The 20,089-nt window shown below is 41.0% G+C and overlaps 1 protein-coding gene across 3 annotated transcripts in view; it reads right to left on the bottom strand.

Annotated features, from left to right (window-relative positions):
* si:dkey-61l1.4 (collagen alpha-1(I) chain) overlaps positions 1-20,089 on the bottom strand; it is a 76,008-nt gene that overhangs the window by 43,060 nt on the left and 12,859 nt on the right. For all 3 annotated transcript variants that reach the window (XM_037099295.1, XM_037099294.1, XM_037099296.1), the window contains exons 2-10: positions 19,808-19,955; positions 16,109-16,267; positions 15,640-15,832; positions 14,444-14,551; positions 13,742-13,819; positions 6,139-6,186; positions 2,192-2,692; positions 1,003-1,047; positions 182-301 (exon numbers count right to left, since the gene is read on the bottom strand). In XM_037099295.1, the coding sequence (XP_036955190.1) occupies positions 182-301; positions 1,003-1,047; positions 2,192-2,692; positions 6,139-6,186; positions 13,742-13,819; positions 14,444-14,551; positions 15,640-15,832; positions 16,109-16,267; positions 19,808-19,955 (1,400 nt within the window). The remainder of the gene's footprint in view (positions 1-181; positions 302-1,002; positions 1,048-2,191; positions 2,693-6,138; positions 6,187-13,741; positions 13,820-14,443; positions 14,552-15,639; positions 15,833-16,108; positions 16,268-19,807; positions 19,956-20,089) is intronic.

Here is a 20,089-nt window from a genome sequence, read left to right as displayed (position 1 = left end):
TTTCAATGATAGAAAGCGGCTGGGAATATTGTGGTATTGGGACAGGGTGACATTAGCAGTCAGGATTAGACTACATGTGGTGAGGACACGAGGAGCTAGTCTGAGACAACCTCCCTGGAGTACTGCTGCTACAGCATTGTCCAAATCTTGAAGGGTTTGTGGGTGTTGCATTTAGATTTACCCTAAAAGCAGCCCAGTCCTCCTCAGAGTTCCTCCATAGGTAGAGATTGGGGAGTCCTGGAGGTCCTGGAGGTCCTGGATCACCTTTCCTCCCATTTAGGCCTTGAATGCCATGAGAGCCCTGCAGTAGAAAAGATCACATGTTTTGTATTGAATAAAACACAAATTTCATGAATGTACTGTAATATTGATAAAATATGGGTTCTCTCATATGTGCTTACTATGTTTCCAACAGGCTCTTTTGCGTTTGGGTGTTTGGATCAGATTGTTAGGCTGGTGTCATTTAAACTTGTGCTGGTCAAACCACTGGACCGAGAACACCTCAACAGGAGGCTTAGTTGAGGTTTGCACATTATGTGAAATCAAAACAGACTAACCAATGGACTTTATGATAGAGGGCATGTGATTCAAAGTTTAACCACTATGTCCATTTTGGTTTATCTGTCTTTCATGGGAATGGTCCAAACATAAATCAACCATAAACAAATCTGCATGAGTGCAGGGATTTACCCTGATACATTAGAAAAGGAGTTAAAGCAAAGATGTGTTGAGCTTGTGTCCTCCTCTAATTGAAGCTAGCTAGCAGCACCTCCTATAGCATTCCTATAAATACCCTTGTGTCCTTAATACATCTTTCTATCACATTCTATAGTCCTTGCAGCAGCCTTCTTGAAGCTATATTGTAGAAAAAAAGAAATCTAATCAATGCTGCGGCATCTGGCTAAACAGAACCAGCGTTGCCATATTACTTTTTGTCAATCTTGTCAGTCCTAGCAACAGCAGCTAATCATATTCTCATCATGATTACTTAAAAACACTTACCTTATCACCTTTAAATCCAAAAAAGCCTTCTCTCCCAGCACATCCCTGTAAGAACAATATTGAATTGAACTATTTTTAACATATGCAGACCACTTTTTGGCAACAACTGACTGGCCTGCTGTTTGGGCTCATACACAGTGTGATGATCTTACAAAGAAAAGGTCCTTGTGGTCTATCCAACATGTTATTAATGCAATGTTTTTCTCTCTACCCTGCAATTCTACAAGATGAATCAGGCCAATGTATGAGTCAACTTCACGTAGGTTGATGCAACCATGCTGTTTGCACAGAATGACCAAAACCTCCACTTTCAACCTAAATACAGGCCCACTAACTTGGGTAATTACATAAGCCGCACAGGGGAAATGGGAAAGCTGAAAACTTTGATTGAAATTGTTAAGAAAAACAGTTTATACTGCTGAAGCTACTTTGGTACCACCCAAAGTGAGGTTTGCAGCTCCCCTGCAGAGTTCTGACAGAGGTTCGGAAACAGTTCAACATTCACAGGAGTGAGAAAACCAACTCACATAAAACACAAGTTGTTGTTGTTTGTTTTTTTTGAGAGCTACAACATGCTAACTTGTTTGCTTTGAAGGTTTTGGTTTGGACAGAGCCAGTGGGTTTGGGATTTAGAGCCAAGGACAGGGAAGGAAAATGAAAAAGTACAGTGAGTCAGACTGAAAAACTGTTGGTTTTGGTCTTTTCATGTTGACAGGAAGAACAACATAGAGTAACATTAGCCTCATACTCTAAGATAATGTCAGCCATGTGAGGGCATTCCTAAAGGTGTCATGTGAAGAATATGGCCAGAATTCAAATATAGCACCAAAAACACAGGGGCAGCACATAGCCAGAGTAACCTACAACTGCTATGCTTGCTGTAGCTAGCTACTGTTAATTAGCTTTGTACTAGCAGACAGGACAGACTGGAGCTAGCTGTTAGCATGCTAACTTCAGCAGACATGTCCTCGAGACACTCCTCAGACATCTTTGATAGAACATCACAATGTAGTTTCTTCACATCCTGTTGATAATGGTGGTTCATTTTTGAATGTTTCAAACACAGAAAATATTGTCATATGTTATACTTTGCCCCCTTAATTATAATGGTTTAGGCACTAAATTGCATTAAATAATGTTCCCTTGATTAATACGTATCTGATCAAATTCATCCTAAAGAGATGCTTACTCTTCTTCCTCGTGGTCCGGTTGGACCAGGCAGACCTTCGTGGATTCGGTAGATTCTGTGGTCAGATCCATAGATAATGTTGCCTGTTCCAGTAGCAGGTACAGATGGTGGTGACTCTCTTTGCTGCAGACTGGAATGCCGCCCTTCCTCATTGTTTCTTAAAAGACTGTTTGTCTCCAAGTGTTCCTTAGTTGCCATTGATGGTATGATGTTCTCATCCATCTGTAAAGTAACATTACGAGCTTTGACCTCATGCATTTGTGTCAGTGAATCAGGCATGGCCGTGTTGACTACAATATGCACGGTTGAGTCTGCTGCATTTTTCTGAACAATGTTTTCATCAAACTTTTGGATGTTTGAAGAGAAGTCAGTGTCATGAACTGTTCCATCTTCTTTGTTGCTGTTGTTGATGTGAGGTTCATCAACAAGTTTAAAGCCATGAGTTTGGTCTCCAGCATCTTGATTTATGTTGTCTGGAGGGTTTCTCTTCAGCAGGTGATCCTGAGGGTAGAGAGGCAAGAAATTGCAGTCACAAAGTTGTGTCGTCAACAGCACTACATGTGTAACTCTGGAGAACAGGCTGTGGAACACATGCAGTAGGTAGGTTGTATCAAATCCTCTTACAATACTGTAATTAAAGATATTGCTCTCCAGGCATGCCTCACTGTCGGTGCTATCGGGAAATTCAAGTAGAGGGACCCAGACTGTCTGCTGCCTTGTTCAGTGAATACTGTATCCCTGCACAGTAAACTGGCTCTCTGTGTTCAAGGGGAGGGTATTAACAGAGGTAAAGTGGGGACACACTCTACACACATTCTCTGCCTAAAAACACACTCACCCAGTCGAGAGCCCAGCCAGTCCACCCAATTTCAGCTACTGAAAAATATCCAGAAAACTACCAGTTATACTGGCATGAAACCTGTGATGGAAACTCATATTCATATCCGTCAAGTGGACGGATCCAAATGATTTTGGTTCCATTGCAGCATTATCAGATCGAAATTGTCTCAATGAAAACATATTTCTCCATGGAAGCTTTTGGCACTGGATATTCATGTTCCCCAGAGGATGATTTCTACTGTTCATGGTGACCCACTAACCCTCTCATCTTTATTTTCAGTCTTGAAACATACATTTGGGCAGAATGCAATGAAATTTAATAAGGATACTCGTGCTCTCTAGATTGCCAACCCTTTCCAGTTTCTATGAGGACAAATGACAAGTTTGCACATGATACTGGTGGTCATTGCTGCTCAAAAGCTAAAGCTCAAATCATAATGTTCTAGAAAGTAAGGCACCATGCAAACGTGCCAATATAATTTAAGAATCTGGCAGCATCATGAAGCAGGTCACTAACACAGGTCTGGAGCTGATGGACTTCAAAGATCACCTGATACATAAATGAGCAGATAGCCTTGCTCAGCTGAGTGGCCTGAAGAGTGGCAGAATACCGAGGCAGCGCAGTCAGAAATTCCCATTATTCAGCAGCACACCATGCTCCTTTATCCTGGACAAGCTGCCATTGTTGCTGCAGCTCTCCCAGCATGTAGACACTTGATCGCTCTGCACCTGAGCCCATTTGTCAAGCTAATCTTCCACACACTGCTCATCACTATTGCTCTGACAGATGGGGACCACTGTATAAAAAAAGACAAAAACTGAGAATCAAAGGTTCTATACATTTTCATGAGAATGGCAATTCTGATCAACTGTGCAACAAAACTGCAGCATCATAAAAACCCTTTGATGCTTTGATCACTTTTTGTTACCAGGTCCTTTACTATGCAGTGTGCCACAAGAGTCAATTCTGGACCCACTACTCATACATGCTGCCCATTTCAAATATTGGGGTGAGCTGGGAAGGGCAGGGGTGGTGACAGTTACGAAAATTCCAACATAACGTCATAAAGCTGCAGCGTCACATTCCAGGAAATCCTTAGTTGTAATATTCAGGCAAGAAACTCGCAAGTAACAACTCTATTTACCTGATTTTTTTTTTTTTTTAAACTGACAACAATATGTTGATGGTGATTACAAGTTACTACAATGACCGTCTCAAGCTATGAAAAATGATACACATAATACACCACTTAAGTGTTAAGTATGATGTACATGCAATTATTTTTGTAATGTCTGTGACTGGCTGCAGGGTGTCAAGTAGCTCTTGATATGTAGACATCTGCGGAACTTCTCAAGTAGTTCCAAGGGAACCACCTCACCATTTTAAATTAATGCACTACAGCCATTCTCTGGAATGAGTGACACTGGCATCAGCCGACTGCAGACCACTCAACATAACAAATTTCATAAATAAAAAAAATGTCATTAACAACACTGATTGTAGTGCATCATTCTCTGAACTGGTCCTCTACATTCAGTGCATCATTCTCTGACACCAAAAGATGGTGCTTCTTTCACAACAGCTGCAGGAAATAGCACATACAATCCCTCTGAACACAAGTGATCATCTCATCCTATTCTGCTTCTACTACTACTGGCTACTTCAGGCTGCAGCAGACAGTACACAGAGCCAGGCATTTGTTCATGAAAATCTTGATATTAATTTGGGGACAATCACATTGCTTGCTAGTTCTGTTGTTAAACAGGCTGTTAATTGATATTAATGACCATACACAATGTTGCGCAATTGATTTTGAATCTTGCTTAATGCATTACGTTAGCTATCTGGCTAACAGGTGAGCTGATGGATTCAATGAGCTGAGTGAACTAGTTTATCTCCCCTTGCTAAGCCTAATCAAAGGTTTGTCTTATTTACTGGAGTGGGGAACATCATCTCCCTTGCATTAGAACTTTAAAGGACTGAAATAATTTTTCAGCTTTTTTCAGTTTCAGATATTAGTCACACTCCCAGGTGTTGACACAGAAACACATTATTGCTTGCAGGAAAATGTATATTTAAATCCCATAATGCACGAAAAAAAAATGGTTTTGACGTTCTTTTCTTTGGCAAGTTACCCTGGTTCAAGAGAAATAATGGCCTCCGAGGTGTCCATAAACATGTCATCCATTAATTGCAGATATACACCTGATTATCCTTTACATAACAAAGATAATTTTCCCATGAGAACAGCTTTATTTATCTTTTCAATTCAAGATAATATGGAGGTCAAGGAGTACCCATTATTGATCAATGCATGAGACTGAATTTCTTTCATATTTATTTTTTTCATACTTTATAGCCTATACCATCCAAACACCCACAGATGCTGGTTTCCTTTCCCTGCGCCAACATGATGTCATAGCCTTCTGGGCAGTGACACTTCTGCCTATTATTATATGATTTACTATTTTTAGCTGCTGACACTGTTATTATATCTGTCACAGACTCTTCCTGTAAAAAGTCTGTGTGGAAAAAAACAACTTGTAACTGTACTACTGTTGCAACTATCCAGTATAGCAGCCATAATTTAAATACACTCATACACCCCCTCCCAGAGTGAGGTCAGCAGGGCAGTCAAGAGCTGTTGGCAGCATCTGATCATGTGAGTTGCCCTCACATTGTTGTTTTGCTTGGATGGAGAAGTTGTTGCTCTTTTCACATCAGCTCACATGCTCCTGCTCTGTGCATGCTGTTTAAGATCATCGGAGGACATTTGATCAGAGACAAAAAAGGCTTACCATTGCACATCTGTGCTGGCAGAGAGCAACGTGCCTCATATGGATCAATTTAAACAGGCCTCTATGAGTACGGGGGCATTTTTATACTGGCTGGAGTATCAAAGGACCATCACAAAAATAGCTAAATTAACTCCTACATAGTAGGGACAAGTGTGTTCAGTGCAACAATGACGACATAAAAGAGGAAAGGAAATATATCTCAAATGAAAGATGGTCACTGGAAGCCTGACTCATTCACACCACTGCAACCAGCATCCCTATATTCCTTTCATCTGTTAGAACTCTGACCAATCCCTTACAGTACTCACCGTATCTGTCTGTTGCCCATCAACAGTTAGTCCCATGTGGAGAGGGTCCTGCAGATAAATGCAGCACAGCACAGAGGTTAATGTAATCCACATGTCTACAGAATGCCCTCACTCACTGCAGCTGTGCTCGAGTCAAGCAAAGTCCAGAGAACATATGCAGTCCACTGGTCCCGTTAGAGCAGGAGCTGCAGGCTTTCTCCCCCCTCCAGCTGTCCTTCATAGAGCCAACAGAGACACACCCAGCACTCTGCTGCCATACACACTATACTACATGCAGCCACACCCCAAACTATCCAGCCAGCCCTGAGGAGGATGGATGTCTATCTGGTGAACACAGTAAAGATACTGCTGCTGTCACATCAAAGCCTTGTGACGTACTGTTATCTCCATACAGGAGAGGAATTCTAAAATCTATTTCCCCACTGGCTTCTTTCCATGTATGTTAAAATCAACTCATCCATGACATACTGCAGGATCAAAGGTCCACGTCACTGTACATTAATGTAAGGAGAAACAGAATTTAAAGCAGAGGGTGTAACTAAACCAATGTTAAAAAAACATTCTTAGATTTTACTGAAGAAAGTCTTCTATGTCAATCTTTGTTGAACTTTGTTCTTGTTCTTGTAACTGTGCGTAACATTATAGCAACTCAAAAAGAGTCAAATTCCTTGTATACTTGACCAATATAGCTTATTAGGGCCCGAGCACGATCAGTGCGAGAGCCCTATTGTTTCTGTAAGTTCAACGTGTTTGTCTCCAACAAAAAGCATATGTTTGTCAGCCTAAACATACCTATAACTTACCAAACTCTGCACACGTTACATCTGGTGAAAAATGTTATGATTCTACATGATTGTGTGTGGGTGTGGCCAGGGGACTCCACAGTGCCCCCTAATGCCAGGTCATGTAACTAAAGCCTTCTTTGATTTTCATGAAATTTGCAGGGCTCAAAGGTCTCATCAATACAGCCAGGGGTTAATTTTCAGGAATTTTTGGCCATCTTTAATGGTGTGCACCAATTTTCATTTTCCAACTCTGTTTATAGGACTTTAGGATGTTCCCAGACTCACCAAATATGGAACGTAGGTTCAAACTCATGAGTACTTTAATTTGATACCACAACTGCCCCCGGGTGTTGCACAACAGATAAGTAGCGCCCCCCATTGACGTGTCCCATTTTGTAGGTACAGACAAACTCCTACACATGCCAAAGTTTGCACATTCATCACAAGTTACAACATGATATCTGCTAGGGTCTGGGCCTTTTTAGTGACAAGATGGCTCCACGGCGCCCCCTAGAAGATTTCAAGCTAGAAGCCCAAGCCACCAACGAGATTTAAAGATGGAAAGCCCTGCCTACTACATGCACCTACATGCACGGCATTCGATGTGCATATGTATCTTGACGAGATGCACAAGAAAACCCTGTTGGACCCATACCCTCAGTCTAACAGGAAGTCTGACATTTTGATCCACAGTTGAGATTTTGCAGCTAATTGCCAGGTCGTACTTTTACAAACTCCTACAGATTTAACACCAGAGACTTCACATTCAGTCAGTCTCATCCTCAGACCTTGAAAATGAAAAGTTATCAAAAACCTTTGCTTCCGTTATACCTGGTGGGTGTGGTGGAGCGATCCATTTCAATGCTTAGCCGTAAAACAGGAAGTCCTTATAACTCCATCATAAACTTTCCAATCTACACCAAATTGGACACACATGTAGAGGGTTTCACCCTGAATAGGTTTATGCATCAATACTGTGTCATATCCATAGCGCCACTCACTGGACACAGGAAGTCAGCCTCATATCAATCAATCACACTTCCTACATGCACATAGATGAACGAAATTCAGGGAGTGAGGGCCCGTTAATAACTGCTTGCAGCTTTAATTCAATTTCTTATTGACATACATGCTGTAATGAGTCATTTTACATTTTAAGATGTTAATGTAGGCAAGGGATGTAAATGCATTGTTATTATATGTCATGTAATTAGAGACAGAGCAATATTTGAAAATTCTTTATAGTTTATTGCACTTTTTTTATTGGCATGAGTTATCCTCAAGCTCAGTCGGCGCTGAGCTAAATCTGGGTTCAACATGATGTGCCTGTGACTGTGCACCAGAGCACAATGTAGTGTAGTCAGAGTTTGCAGACTGTCCCGGCTACACTTACACAATAATTTCACAGTACGCAGTGGCTTTTTCTCTCAGTTTACCTCAGTGTTGCACAAGATCAAATGTTGCTCTCTGTGACAAGGTTTTATGGTTAACTGACTTCACTGTAGCACAAATGGAGTTGAAGCAATGGCACACAACTGTGAATTCAGTGAGAAAATAAATTACTTACAAAGCAGAAGTTAGTGTCGACATGATACCATGATTACACTTGCTTCAATCCTGCAGGACTCCTGTCCTTTCCTGTCTCTACAGAAGACACCTACAGCAGCCTAAATCAAAGCACAGTGAGTGACAGGTTCCTTATAGGTTTAAACAGTGGGATCAGAGGTAAGAAAGAGAACCTGTGGTCATACCGTCACAGCCAGAGGGGATCACATAAGAGTGTTTATCTTCAATGAGGCTTTCATTGGTTGGCTATATATTGTGTTAAAGAGTGAAATGTCTCAGCAAATAAACTGCTGTCCCATCACAAATGTACACAGTCCAACTATGTCAGAGACACTAGCTCTATAGGATGACTGTCAAAAGGAACAGTCTTTTCTCAAGAAAAGTTTGCATCAGGTGTGAAAAGGACACAGTTTCAACAGCTGCTTACATTGGACTATGTATTGGTAACATTGTAGTAATGTTTCTTGTCTCACTCTGTATTCAACTGAAGTTGCTTTCACCAAATTACAGGCCACAGAGTTTGATCTGAGGTCTGAGATTAAAGATAAGTGCTGACAATTAAAAAGAGTGTAGACATCTGGTACATCATACATACAGTATACCTGCAGCACCTCTGCCAATGAAAAAGCATCCAGCTCAGAGATATGACTCTTACCACCCTGCACACTGTCTCCTCAAAGATTTGAAATACATTTCTTGTGGCTTTTTCATTTTTCTGCTTTGAATTTCTTTGGCTAAGTCAGAATGAGGCCTCCACAGTTCACATCCGGAATAATGACTGTTTCTCTGTGTCCTATATGTAACCGTAATCAAATTACTACTGAACAGGATCTGACAGCAGTTTTAAAAAGACATTCATACATGTTTCTATTAAAGCTGGGGTTGGGAAGTAATGCGTAAAAAAATGTTTTGTTTTACTTGTAGAAAATCTCTCAACATCCCATAAACAATCAAAAAAATCATAAAGAACAAAAAACATACAGGATCTGTGGCTGTTGCAGGCCCCTAATGAGCCCATCAAATCTTCTTATTCAGCCCGTATGAAACGACTGGAAAGACTACCTGTCTCTCTACCTACAGACTGTACCTGCCTGCCTGCCTGCACTCACTAGGTAGGACTGGAGTCTTCCACAAGGCTAGGCAGATGTATTGTTAAAGCTATTAGTGAGCTAGTGGCACAAGAATGTGCCCAAAGTGTGCCCAAAATGTCTTACTAAAACCCTAGCACGAGAGCTGTGAGTACGAACAATAGCTGTGTTTATGTTCATTATGATAATGTTGGTGTTTTCTTACACGAGAGTGTGACATGAGGTGTTTGGATATGATTAGCGAAGACAACAATGAGCATTTTGCTAACCGATTAAAACAGAGCACATGTCCCTTAAGCCATAGAACAGAGCATTGGCGGTAGCAACAGCCAAGTTCAGCAGCTAACTTTAGTACACAGCACACAGCCCCTGAGCCAAGCCAACCCAGTTAGCACAGAGAACACCACTACAGCAGTAAGGAGTACTGTCACGCTGGGTAACCTTTTCAGTCTGAAGTAGGTTTGTGATGGCTATTCTACTTGTGTTTATATGACTGTGGCATTCTGACATTCAACAGAGTTGTTTGTTTGTGTATTTATCAAACTAAAAATCACGTTATTTTTTGCAGAAAAAGTTCATATTCAGTTAATTTTGAGATAATGACACTTTATCCATTATTTAAAGAGCAATATGGGCCACATTTTCCTTATCTGATATTCTAAATATTCTGATTTTGTACCTTTGTTCATACCACCAGGAATTTACCCGTTATTTTGTGGTTAAATATGGGCCGACTTTAGGATCCAATGTGTTCCTTCAATAATCCATGAGCCATAACCAAAGCATGGAATGAATTTATGTCATAAAGATTTACAGGACAGCCTCTAAAGATGAGTAAAGTGGGTCCAGGTGGATTCACCTTCCAGTGAACCCACGAATGGGGGGATCTAGTCCATAACATAAAAACTTTGACTGATGTCTCCACATCACTCCTCTACTGTAGTATGTACCATGGACTGACAGAAGACTGTGTATGAGAGCAAAGGACTAATGCCTGTTTCAGGTTTCTAATGGTGGGCTGCACAAACAGTCACCTCCAGATTAAAAGACTGCAGCCAGCAGGAGGACCTGCTGCCTCTTGAAGTGTGACATCACTATCTTTGTTGATGATTAGCTCATAGATGCTCTTAGATTTATATTTGAACTTGGTCTTCAGATCATTTTTGATGGTTTTCTTGTGTTTTGTCATTTTTTAAATAAATACACACCTCTCTCATACTGCTGTCACAGCATGAGCACAGATACAAAACAAAAGAGTTAAACAATTTTAAAAAACACAATAGAAAATTGACAAAAAAAGGAAGACATTTGACATGAAAACAAAATGCTTAGTGAGCAAATTAAGCTCAAGCTACTCAAGGATGTTATTACTGACCATTCACAACCAAAATACTTACTAAGCAACTAAGGTTGCTTGCAATACATTGGATAACCTTTTGTAAGGAAGAATTGAAGGTAGTTCATCACACCACATTGATAATGTAGGTGGATGTACATCAAGCCAAACATGCAAGATTGAAAGGTGTGCAGCATACAAACCTTTGAGCAGACATGGATTTAACAACAAAAATACAAAGTTTTGGATCCATCACTGTTCTAATGCAGTGACATTTCTCTCTGTTTGAACAGAAGACCAGAATGTTGTGATCAATGGGCACAACCACATTCAATGAAACTAAGTGCCTGAATCACCACATTTACTATGGATTTCAGGCGTCAGATGCAATTCATTAAATTTATCTTGTATATTGTGTGTTTATCTAATTTTTGGGCATTGTACAAAACTTGCACCAGGTCTTGCAATCAAGATTCTACAGTATGTTTGATATTCACTGTAGTCATATAATTCACAAGCAACTTGTCATATATATATAAGACATCACTTTCTTAAGTGTGAAGCTACTTTCATAATAGTATTATTAAGGATATTTAGGCTACTGCCACATTTATAAAATCAAGTCAAGTTAAAATAATTCCTGATTTGTAACAATAAACAACAATAAAAATATAAATTCCTTCCTCAACTTCATAAACTAAGAATCATTTATATTTCAAGTATTCATACAAAATATAGGGATGCCATTACTCAGTGTCACGGTGTGTTGGACCATGGATTAAATTTATGCCAGAATATCCATTTAACCTCGATCTTACCAGTGATGACTTGTAGGGAATGCTAGACGCTATGACAGATGAAAGCCTTTCTAAACACTGGTGCACTGTCACCATAATACAGCCCAGTCTCCTCTCAGGTAGTGAAAATCCAAGAGATGGAACATAGGTGAACGATGTGGATTTGCCACACAGGAGTACTCGTATGCGGACCTGAGGGCTGAGAACAGGAAGCTTCATGCTCGTCTGGATGACCAGGAAAGCAGAACAATCCTGTTGTTGGTCTTCCAGAAAAAATAGAAAGCATCCACCCTACCTCCTTCATTGAAACCTGCAGCTTCCCTCATAAACCAGAAGTTGAAAGTGCTCATCCTACCCTCAGACCGCCCCAGTCAAATGGGCCCCCACTAGCCATGATTGCATGCCTGCATAGCTACCGGACTGCAAGAAGCGATTCTGCGCCTGTCCTTGGAGCATGGGCAGCAGTTGACATACTGTGGGACGAAGATCAGCTTTGACCTCAGTGTGACCTAGTGTGGAAGAGAGCTGCTTTCAACCTGGTAAAGAAACAGCTTCATGAGACTGGACAGAAATACTCCCTTGCATATTCAGTGGGTCTACATACAAGTTTAAGTCATAGCAGGATGTGTTTGCCAGTTGTCAAGGCTAATGTTATCAAGATGATTGGAGGTGCTGAACGACATGGGAAGCAAGGACACACCTCCATGTCAAACCACACCAAACTGGATTCAGCATCCTCTAGCATCCTCTATGGACATAGTGGCAGGAGAGGCTCAGACTGACCCAGGGTACAACCCGGGACCAGGAGGAGTGTCTGTCAACAAGGGGTGTCAGCGTGTCAGCCCCTGACACCAGAAAAGTGTGAAAAATTAAATAATTTTGAATTCAGTAATCAATGTACATCAGAGAACATATCAGGATGTGAGAGGAGGGGAGATTCCCTTCCCCCTACTCCTTCCTCGTTGTTTTTAAGTCAGAAACAGTTGGAAGACTGCAGAGAAGACTTTGGGTCTGCTCTCCATGCTGCACGTATTAAAGAGATCTTATACATCACAGTCTGATTTTCCTCGGAAAATTAGCAAATTTCTGCAAATCATGCGCATAAAACTTGCACACTGTAAACAAACAGACAGTAGAGGAAGAAACCAAACACAACAAGAAGAAGATGAACATGTGTGACAAACTCTGATGGTTGGCAAGTGTATATCATGTTAAATAATAAACTGACCAAACATTGGAAAAATAGTACTGCTGAAATTGGCTTCGTTAAATAAAATAAAATAAATATATATTATATTAAATATCAGTACAGCAGAAGCCCCAATTTCAAATCATTGGCATTTTAAGTCAGACATTCTCCCCTTTGGATGAAGCAGTCATGTTGTAAAGAGAGCACAAAGTGCAATGAAGGCAAAAAATAGACTTGTCCAAGCAGATCTTTAATCATCCACTTTTCTAGCGGTGGATTTTCCCAATGCACGGAGACGTCAAAACCACTAACCTTTAGCCTTCCACCACCCTACAACCTCTGATGAGCATGGAAAGTTGGCGACTGTCATTTGAGTTTGAATAGAGGCAGCACTGAGGATGCAAGTTATGAATGAACACAGGGCCAAACCAAGCTCCTCCCTGAGGGAGTGTCGATCAGAGCCAACACATCCTTCAGCATTTGCACATGAACACACACATTACATGCTGCTGTGATGACTCAGTGCTGATACAGGCATCATTTCCATGCTGCTATTAAAATACTACCACTTCTCCACGAGGGAGTATAAAGGCAGAGCTTTGTAAGCAGAAACTACAAATCAGTAAAATGACTTTAACTTTTATCATAATTAACTTCCCAGAATGCCCTTCTCACCTCGATGCACTAGTATTAGATGTACTGGAGAAGCACACGATGTGAGCAAATCCAACACCACTATCCAGACATGAGCCATCACTGAGACAGGATAACTTGGTTCAAACCTAAATCAAAGTCTGTGCGATGTTGGTGAAAACTGTGAACAGTCCTGATTGCGGACTCACCCACTGCATCACCTCCATATCTGCAGATCCATCCGCACTGTCAGATGACTCATAGGGGCTGGTGCCGTAATGCAGGTTCTGAATGATCAAAGAGAAGAAGCAAGAACCGGATTTAAAATGATAAAACTGTAGATTCAAGCAGCATCTACATGGGCTGAATCTAACGCCACTCAAACATATTTTCTTGTTCTTCTTTCTTCTGCCTACAGTTGAAGGTTTTAATAATACAGGAAACATGTCCTGTGAAATAGTTAAACACATATTTGCATTTTCCTTGATTCAGGATTGTTTTAACCGAGGAAGAGAGAGTAGATGTGATTTTTATGGAAAAACCATATCAGAAAAAAAACATTCATTAACATAGCACAGTGTTTAACATACATCTTAAAGCAATACAGAAGAATAGACTAAAATGTAATTGTTCAAACTGTATCATCAGGAAAGTTGCATACATTCAAATCTGAGACACAAACTGTGGTGACACCTCACACAGTTCCAGTATATTAGTATAATGTGGCTCTCACTTCTGTAATTCAGCACATCATTTCATCAGACCTGACACAGTTTAACCAGTGCCACAGAAGATCACATGTTGAGTACTACTAAATGTGAAGGAAATGTTATGCTTTAAACAGCACTTTTTCTCCCCAAGGAAAAAATAATAATCAAGAAAAGGGGGAAACAAAGTTTATCACAGCTTACCAAGAGTGCATTAGAGGTTGCTAGGTTGCAGGCCGGCCTTTGGAGAGCACAGTGGTCTCTAGCAGCATCTGGATCCCCCATCACAAAAGTAATTTGTCTCACAGCACCCTGAGGATGAAGAAGAGGTCACAGGTTATCTATAGATAACCATCAGGCGTAGAGAGCTATACCTTTAACTCTCCACTCTCCAACTCACTATATATCAACTCTGTCCACTTGACACTAATGATGAGGTCAGGGGGGCCACATGAGGACACTTATTAATGCCCATGCAGAATCACTGCTGCTTGAATCTTCCTGACAGCTGGGACAGCATGCACTGCTGACTTGGATCTGCCACACAAACTTGGGGGATATGATAAATAGGACAGAAAGAGAGAGGATGAAGATTGTCAGCACGAGAGACAGCACTCAGGATGCTTAGTCTGGACTCTCACTCTGGTCACATTACTTGATGCAGACTCTATCAACGCAACTCAGATCAAGAGCAGATCATGAAACAAACGAAGGTGGTGGTAGCAGTGGCATTAAACTCTTGCACAATGAAATTAAAGTTCAGATAAGATAATATGAGAAGGCTTATCATGATAAAATGAAGTTCAGCCATGATGAGACATTTCATCAACAAACAGCAGCCATGGGATGTAATAAAGTCCAAAGCTGATACTCTCTTTTACTCAAGTATTTCCATTTTACGCTACATTTTGAAAGGAAACTCAACTACATGCTTCAGTTACCAGCAAGTTCAAGGAGTTTATAAGATGTTTTTTTTTAAGAAGTAAAGCATTAAACAACTGTAAGGGGTTCAAATGACTTTGATTTATTGATAATAACAATTATCTGATGACTTAATGTAAAAACAACACTGATGAGGAAGTGTTTAACCTTTAGGTACAATGTCTCTAATGCTTCTGTACTTTTAGGCAATTAGTTGAATGCAAGACCTGAACTATTTTGTTCTTTTTTTATTTATTTTTTTCACAGGGCAGGGTATGACAGGCCCAGGTGGGAGGGCATGCAGCCATATGTCCACTCAAACTCAAAACTTTGATCATTCCTGTATAGGAATAACAGAGTACAATGAAGTTTTTGTACTGCCACCAGGTGACAAAAAAGGGTCAGAGGAATCCATTCAGCAATCTGTACAACCATCAGTTAGTACAAACAAACACTAAAGCAGATATACATGTCCTTACATCAAAGGGTGTCTCGAAGCCCTCAAGGCTGCCTCCGATCATCAACAGGCCATCAGTGGAGATGCTTTGCCAAGGATAGGCCCAGTTCACCCTCTCCACCAGAGAACAGTCTACATAAACGTCCAGCCAGAGCGGGGAGACACCCAGTGATACCTGGTGCCACTGTCCATCACGCAGAGAGCCCACTGAGAACCTATGTAGTGAGGATAGACAGCAGAAGACTTTTACCTAGAGTAAGGGGTGGGGTTTGTGATCTTTGTGGAACTTACTTATTTTTAGCCGTAGTTGGCTGATTATTATTATTATTATTATTATTATTATTTGTAATATTTTGTTTTCTGTTGCAGTTGGGCTAGGTTTAGGCAACACATTACTTGTTTAGGTTGAGGAAAAGATCATGGGGTAAAGCCACAAGTCATGTCATTACAAAATGTGAGTGGTCTGTTGCAATTATGGTCCTGGATCATACTCGTATTCTCTGTGTTGGGTGGAGATGAAGGTTAAAGAATGTGGGCCAAGACGAAGCTGCAGGTGGATGTGATGCTGGGCGTTTAACAGAGTGACCACGCTGCTTTCCTCCCACTGAGAGCTGCGAAACTCCATCAGTATGCTGAATTCAACAGAAAACCTGAAGGGCAGACACAAGCATACACTCAGAAAAACATGCACACTCACACACTGGAAGAAATGTAACAAAGACAAAACATTAAAACCACTGAGCATCCAAACAACACTGCAGACCAAGTACACCCCCTTAATTGCTACAGCGTTACCTGATGGCAGAGGCCTCCTTGCTCCACACCACAAAAACTGTACAAATTTCAGAAATCTATAGTCTGCTTTTAAAGGTCCCATATTATACTGTTTTTCATTAATTTCACACAGCTGTCAGAGGTCCAACAACACTGTATTTGAAATGTATTGCCCCAAACCCATCTGTGGTCCTGAATATCAGCTGTCTAAAAGTCACTCAAGTGAGCTCTACTGAGAGCAGGCTGTTGCTGTTCCTGCAACTTTAAATCCTAATGAGCTCCGTCTGTCAACACCTGCCTTACCTGCTATGCCCCTCTCAGGGAGAGGATGCCTCTTATGCTAGCGGTAGCATGCACTAATGTTATGGTGGATGTAACACTATGGCTCGCCGAGATGCTGTCGTTCAACTGAACCAGTTTGATCCAGAATCGGACCCTGAAGGAGAGGCTCCTGAAGAAGCACAGACTCTGCTGCAGCAGGACATTTCAGAATGGTTAGTGTGTCTGAATAATGTTTGTTTGTTCTATGTGTTTTTACAGTTACTACCATGTAGCTAATGGCTAACAGCTAGTGAAAGCTGTGTTTGTCTCCAACACAGTCTCCAAACTCTTGGACACTGTTTGTATCGTCTCTGTCTCCAGTCTGCACGTTTCTACACTTTTTACTGTGACAACCAAGCTCCCTCGGAATATTATTAACATTAAACTTGCTTCAAGCACCACTGCATAGTGGACCAAAGCGGAGCTAACTAGTTAGCCAGTTTCCAGCTGACTTCACCATACTCGTATGCAACTGTAAATACCAGTGTTGGGCATGTTACCTGTAAAAAGTAATTAGTTATAGTTACTAGTTACTTCTCCCAAAAAGTAACTGAGTTAGTAACGGAATTACTCCACAATAAAAGTAATTAGTTACCAGGAAAAGTAACTATTGCGTTACTTTTATTTCTTCCCCCTTTTGAGCTCGTCATTTTAGCGTACTCGCCATCTACATATATATTTAGAAAATGTCTTTCTGCATGGCGGACCGGCACCTGCTCTGCCCAGTATTTTGCCAATGAGTGCTCTGGAGGAGTCTGAGTCAGCTGTTGATAACATGAGCACAACATACCTGCCTGTTATTGCATTCAGTTAAGTCTGTGTCACAAGTTTTTGTGAAGCTGTTAGCGGAGCTCACATTAGCCACACCTGGCCTGCTATCATCATCAACAGCATCAGCAACGGACTTTTTGGCCAGTGTTAGTTTTGTAGAAGCATGTGCCGCTGAGAGATGCTTCATTAGATCAGAACTGCTTACAACAAACGTGGGCAAAGGAGATTAAAGTCGTGTCTGTACTTCCACTTTGAAAAACGTTAACTTTCCCTCCGGGCTCGCCTTGCTGCAGTTCACCTCTGCTAGTTGGTGTATGTGAGGCTGCTGTGTGCGTGTGTGGCTTGTGTGTAAACCAAACGTTGCCACTGATTGGCTTAAGAGCTCTCACACTACCTTAGAGAGCCAATCACCATCACTTATGTGGTTGTCTCGCCCCTCCCTCCTCCCTCACTGGAGGAAAAAAAAGCAGCTCTGCAGCTCCAGTGGCTGAGAGCCGAGCCGGATGACAACAGCTTCAATGATCAGCTTCAGTTTGTAACAGGCCACATTTAATACTCGGTAACGGTAATGGTAACGGCGTTGTAACGATGGAAATAGTAATTAGTTAGATTACCCGTTACTGAGAAAAGTAACGTCGTTAGTAACGCCGTTTATTCTAACGCCGTTATTCCCAACACGTGTAAATACTATCAAACTGCGGCGACACTTACCTGTGGCTCGAGTGCAGTTACTGGGTCTGGTATGGTTGGGACTGATCCTTTTACGAGGGTGAGTGTCGAGGCAAAGCCAGTTTTGTACTGACCCTCATTACTGAAGCAGTCAGATGTGAAGTGGTTGTGTGGCACACACATACACAAACTAACAGGAAACGTAGCCAGCATGTTGTCATTAAAAATGAAACACAACCACTGTCTCTTCTGTTGTTCTGTAGCTGGGACAGAATATAGGCACTTATGTTGATTTATACAACCAACAACAGAGTAATTTGCATGTCTATCTCTGAGCGACGACATTGTGAAACACTGCTATCTTACCGCTCAACACACTGAACTTCACCTCGGGATGAACGCCCCCCTCACTGCGCTGAGGAGGTCGGTATGTAAATGACTCCTTTCGTTACGTAACGAAAGGAGCTGAATCTGAACAGCCTGTAGGAGCGCCATGTTACCAGTGGTTGCGCTGCAGAGACCATGCAGGAATCACTTGTTTTCATCATTCTGGGAGTTGGAAGGCTCAGGGAGGACCAGCTTATATATGAAGAGACAAAAAAACGTGTTTTTCATAATATGGGACCTTTAAAAGATTGAAATGTATGGATACCATGGTAATGTACAACAATGTCTGTTAATATTTCCATGAATCCAAATGCATCTCATAAAGGAAGAGTTCAACATTCTGGGAAATAAGCCATTTTTTTGTCTACACATGAGATTAGAAGATAGAAATCAAACTTTGTAAGATAAGTACAATACTGGGGTCAGAACGTGGTTAGCCGCACTTGACTGTAAGACTGTAAGTAGGGGTCATCGGCTAGCCTGGCTCTGTCTGAAGTTCAGAAACACACCTGCCAACACTTTGTGCTGCCCCAAGCTATTACTTCATTACCAATAAGATGCCAATTAAAATGTATATTATTTTTGTTTGGACGTCTTGAATTTGTATTTTAAATTTTTGGTCTGAACCGTCTCTGGCATTTCGGTTTGACAAATGATAACTATTTATTTTCAAGACTAGAATGGTACTCATTAGAGCACATACCGCCGCCAAAGCTAGAATCCCCTTTAATTTAATACGCCTGATCTAATATTAAATAAAACATATTTAACCCTCTTCCACTACATCTGGATTTTTATTTGGATCCACATCAAACTGTACTCACTCATAGATACCAGCCAGTTCAGTAGTTTGTGAGTCATAATTGTGACAAACCAACCAACCAACCATCCATACAACCAACCATCCAACAACAGCTTCCTTATTTCATTTTTCTTTCATTAAGGCAACATTAAGATTTCAGATTCATTAATTTATGTTTTAAGCCTAAACAAAAAGACAGTTTGTTTGATATGTAATCATAAGAGGTGTTGTATTCTCTGTGGAAAAAAATCCAAGTCCAGCTCTGACAACAATCATGAAAGTGTCAGCAATCTTTTCATGTTCCTCCTACAAAGAAAGTGAGTAATCTTATTCCCCAAATGTTGAACTATTTCTTTAAATTTTGGATCCCTATCATCATTGTCACACACAGACAGACACAGATACACAGATGTGTTCATCTGTGGAAACTCTTTAATCAGAGAAGTCAAAGTAGAAAAAACAGTACCTTTGTCCAAAGGCCTGCTGTGTGGCCATTGTGAGACTGCCGTAATGACTGATTTGGAGAGTTGGACACCCCCGACTGTCCAGTGATAGGGACACATCGGTGGCATTGAATACCATCTGGGAGAAATGCTGCAACAAATCCACTTTCTCTGTTGATACACCAAAACAACACAGTGAGTTGGTAACTGGTTAATTCATACTGCTATGAAAACTTCTTATCTCCTCTTGAAAAAGTACAATGGAACACCACCTCAAAGTCAGCAGAATTCCCTCTGGCAAACTA

Source organism: Acanthopagrus latus, chromosome 5 (assembly GCF_904848185.1).
Source record: "Acanthopagrus latus isolate v.2019 chromosome 5, fAcaLat1.1, whole genome shotgun sequence".
Classification (NCBI taxonomy): domain Eukaryota; kingdom Metazoa; phylum Chordata; class Actinopteri; order Spariformes; family Sparidae; genus Acanthopagrus; species Acanthopagrus latus.
This window is presented reverse-complemented; position numbering and strand designations above follow the sequence as displayed.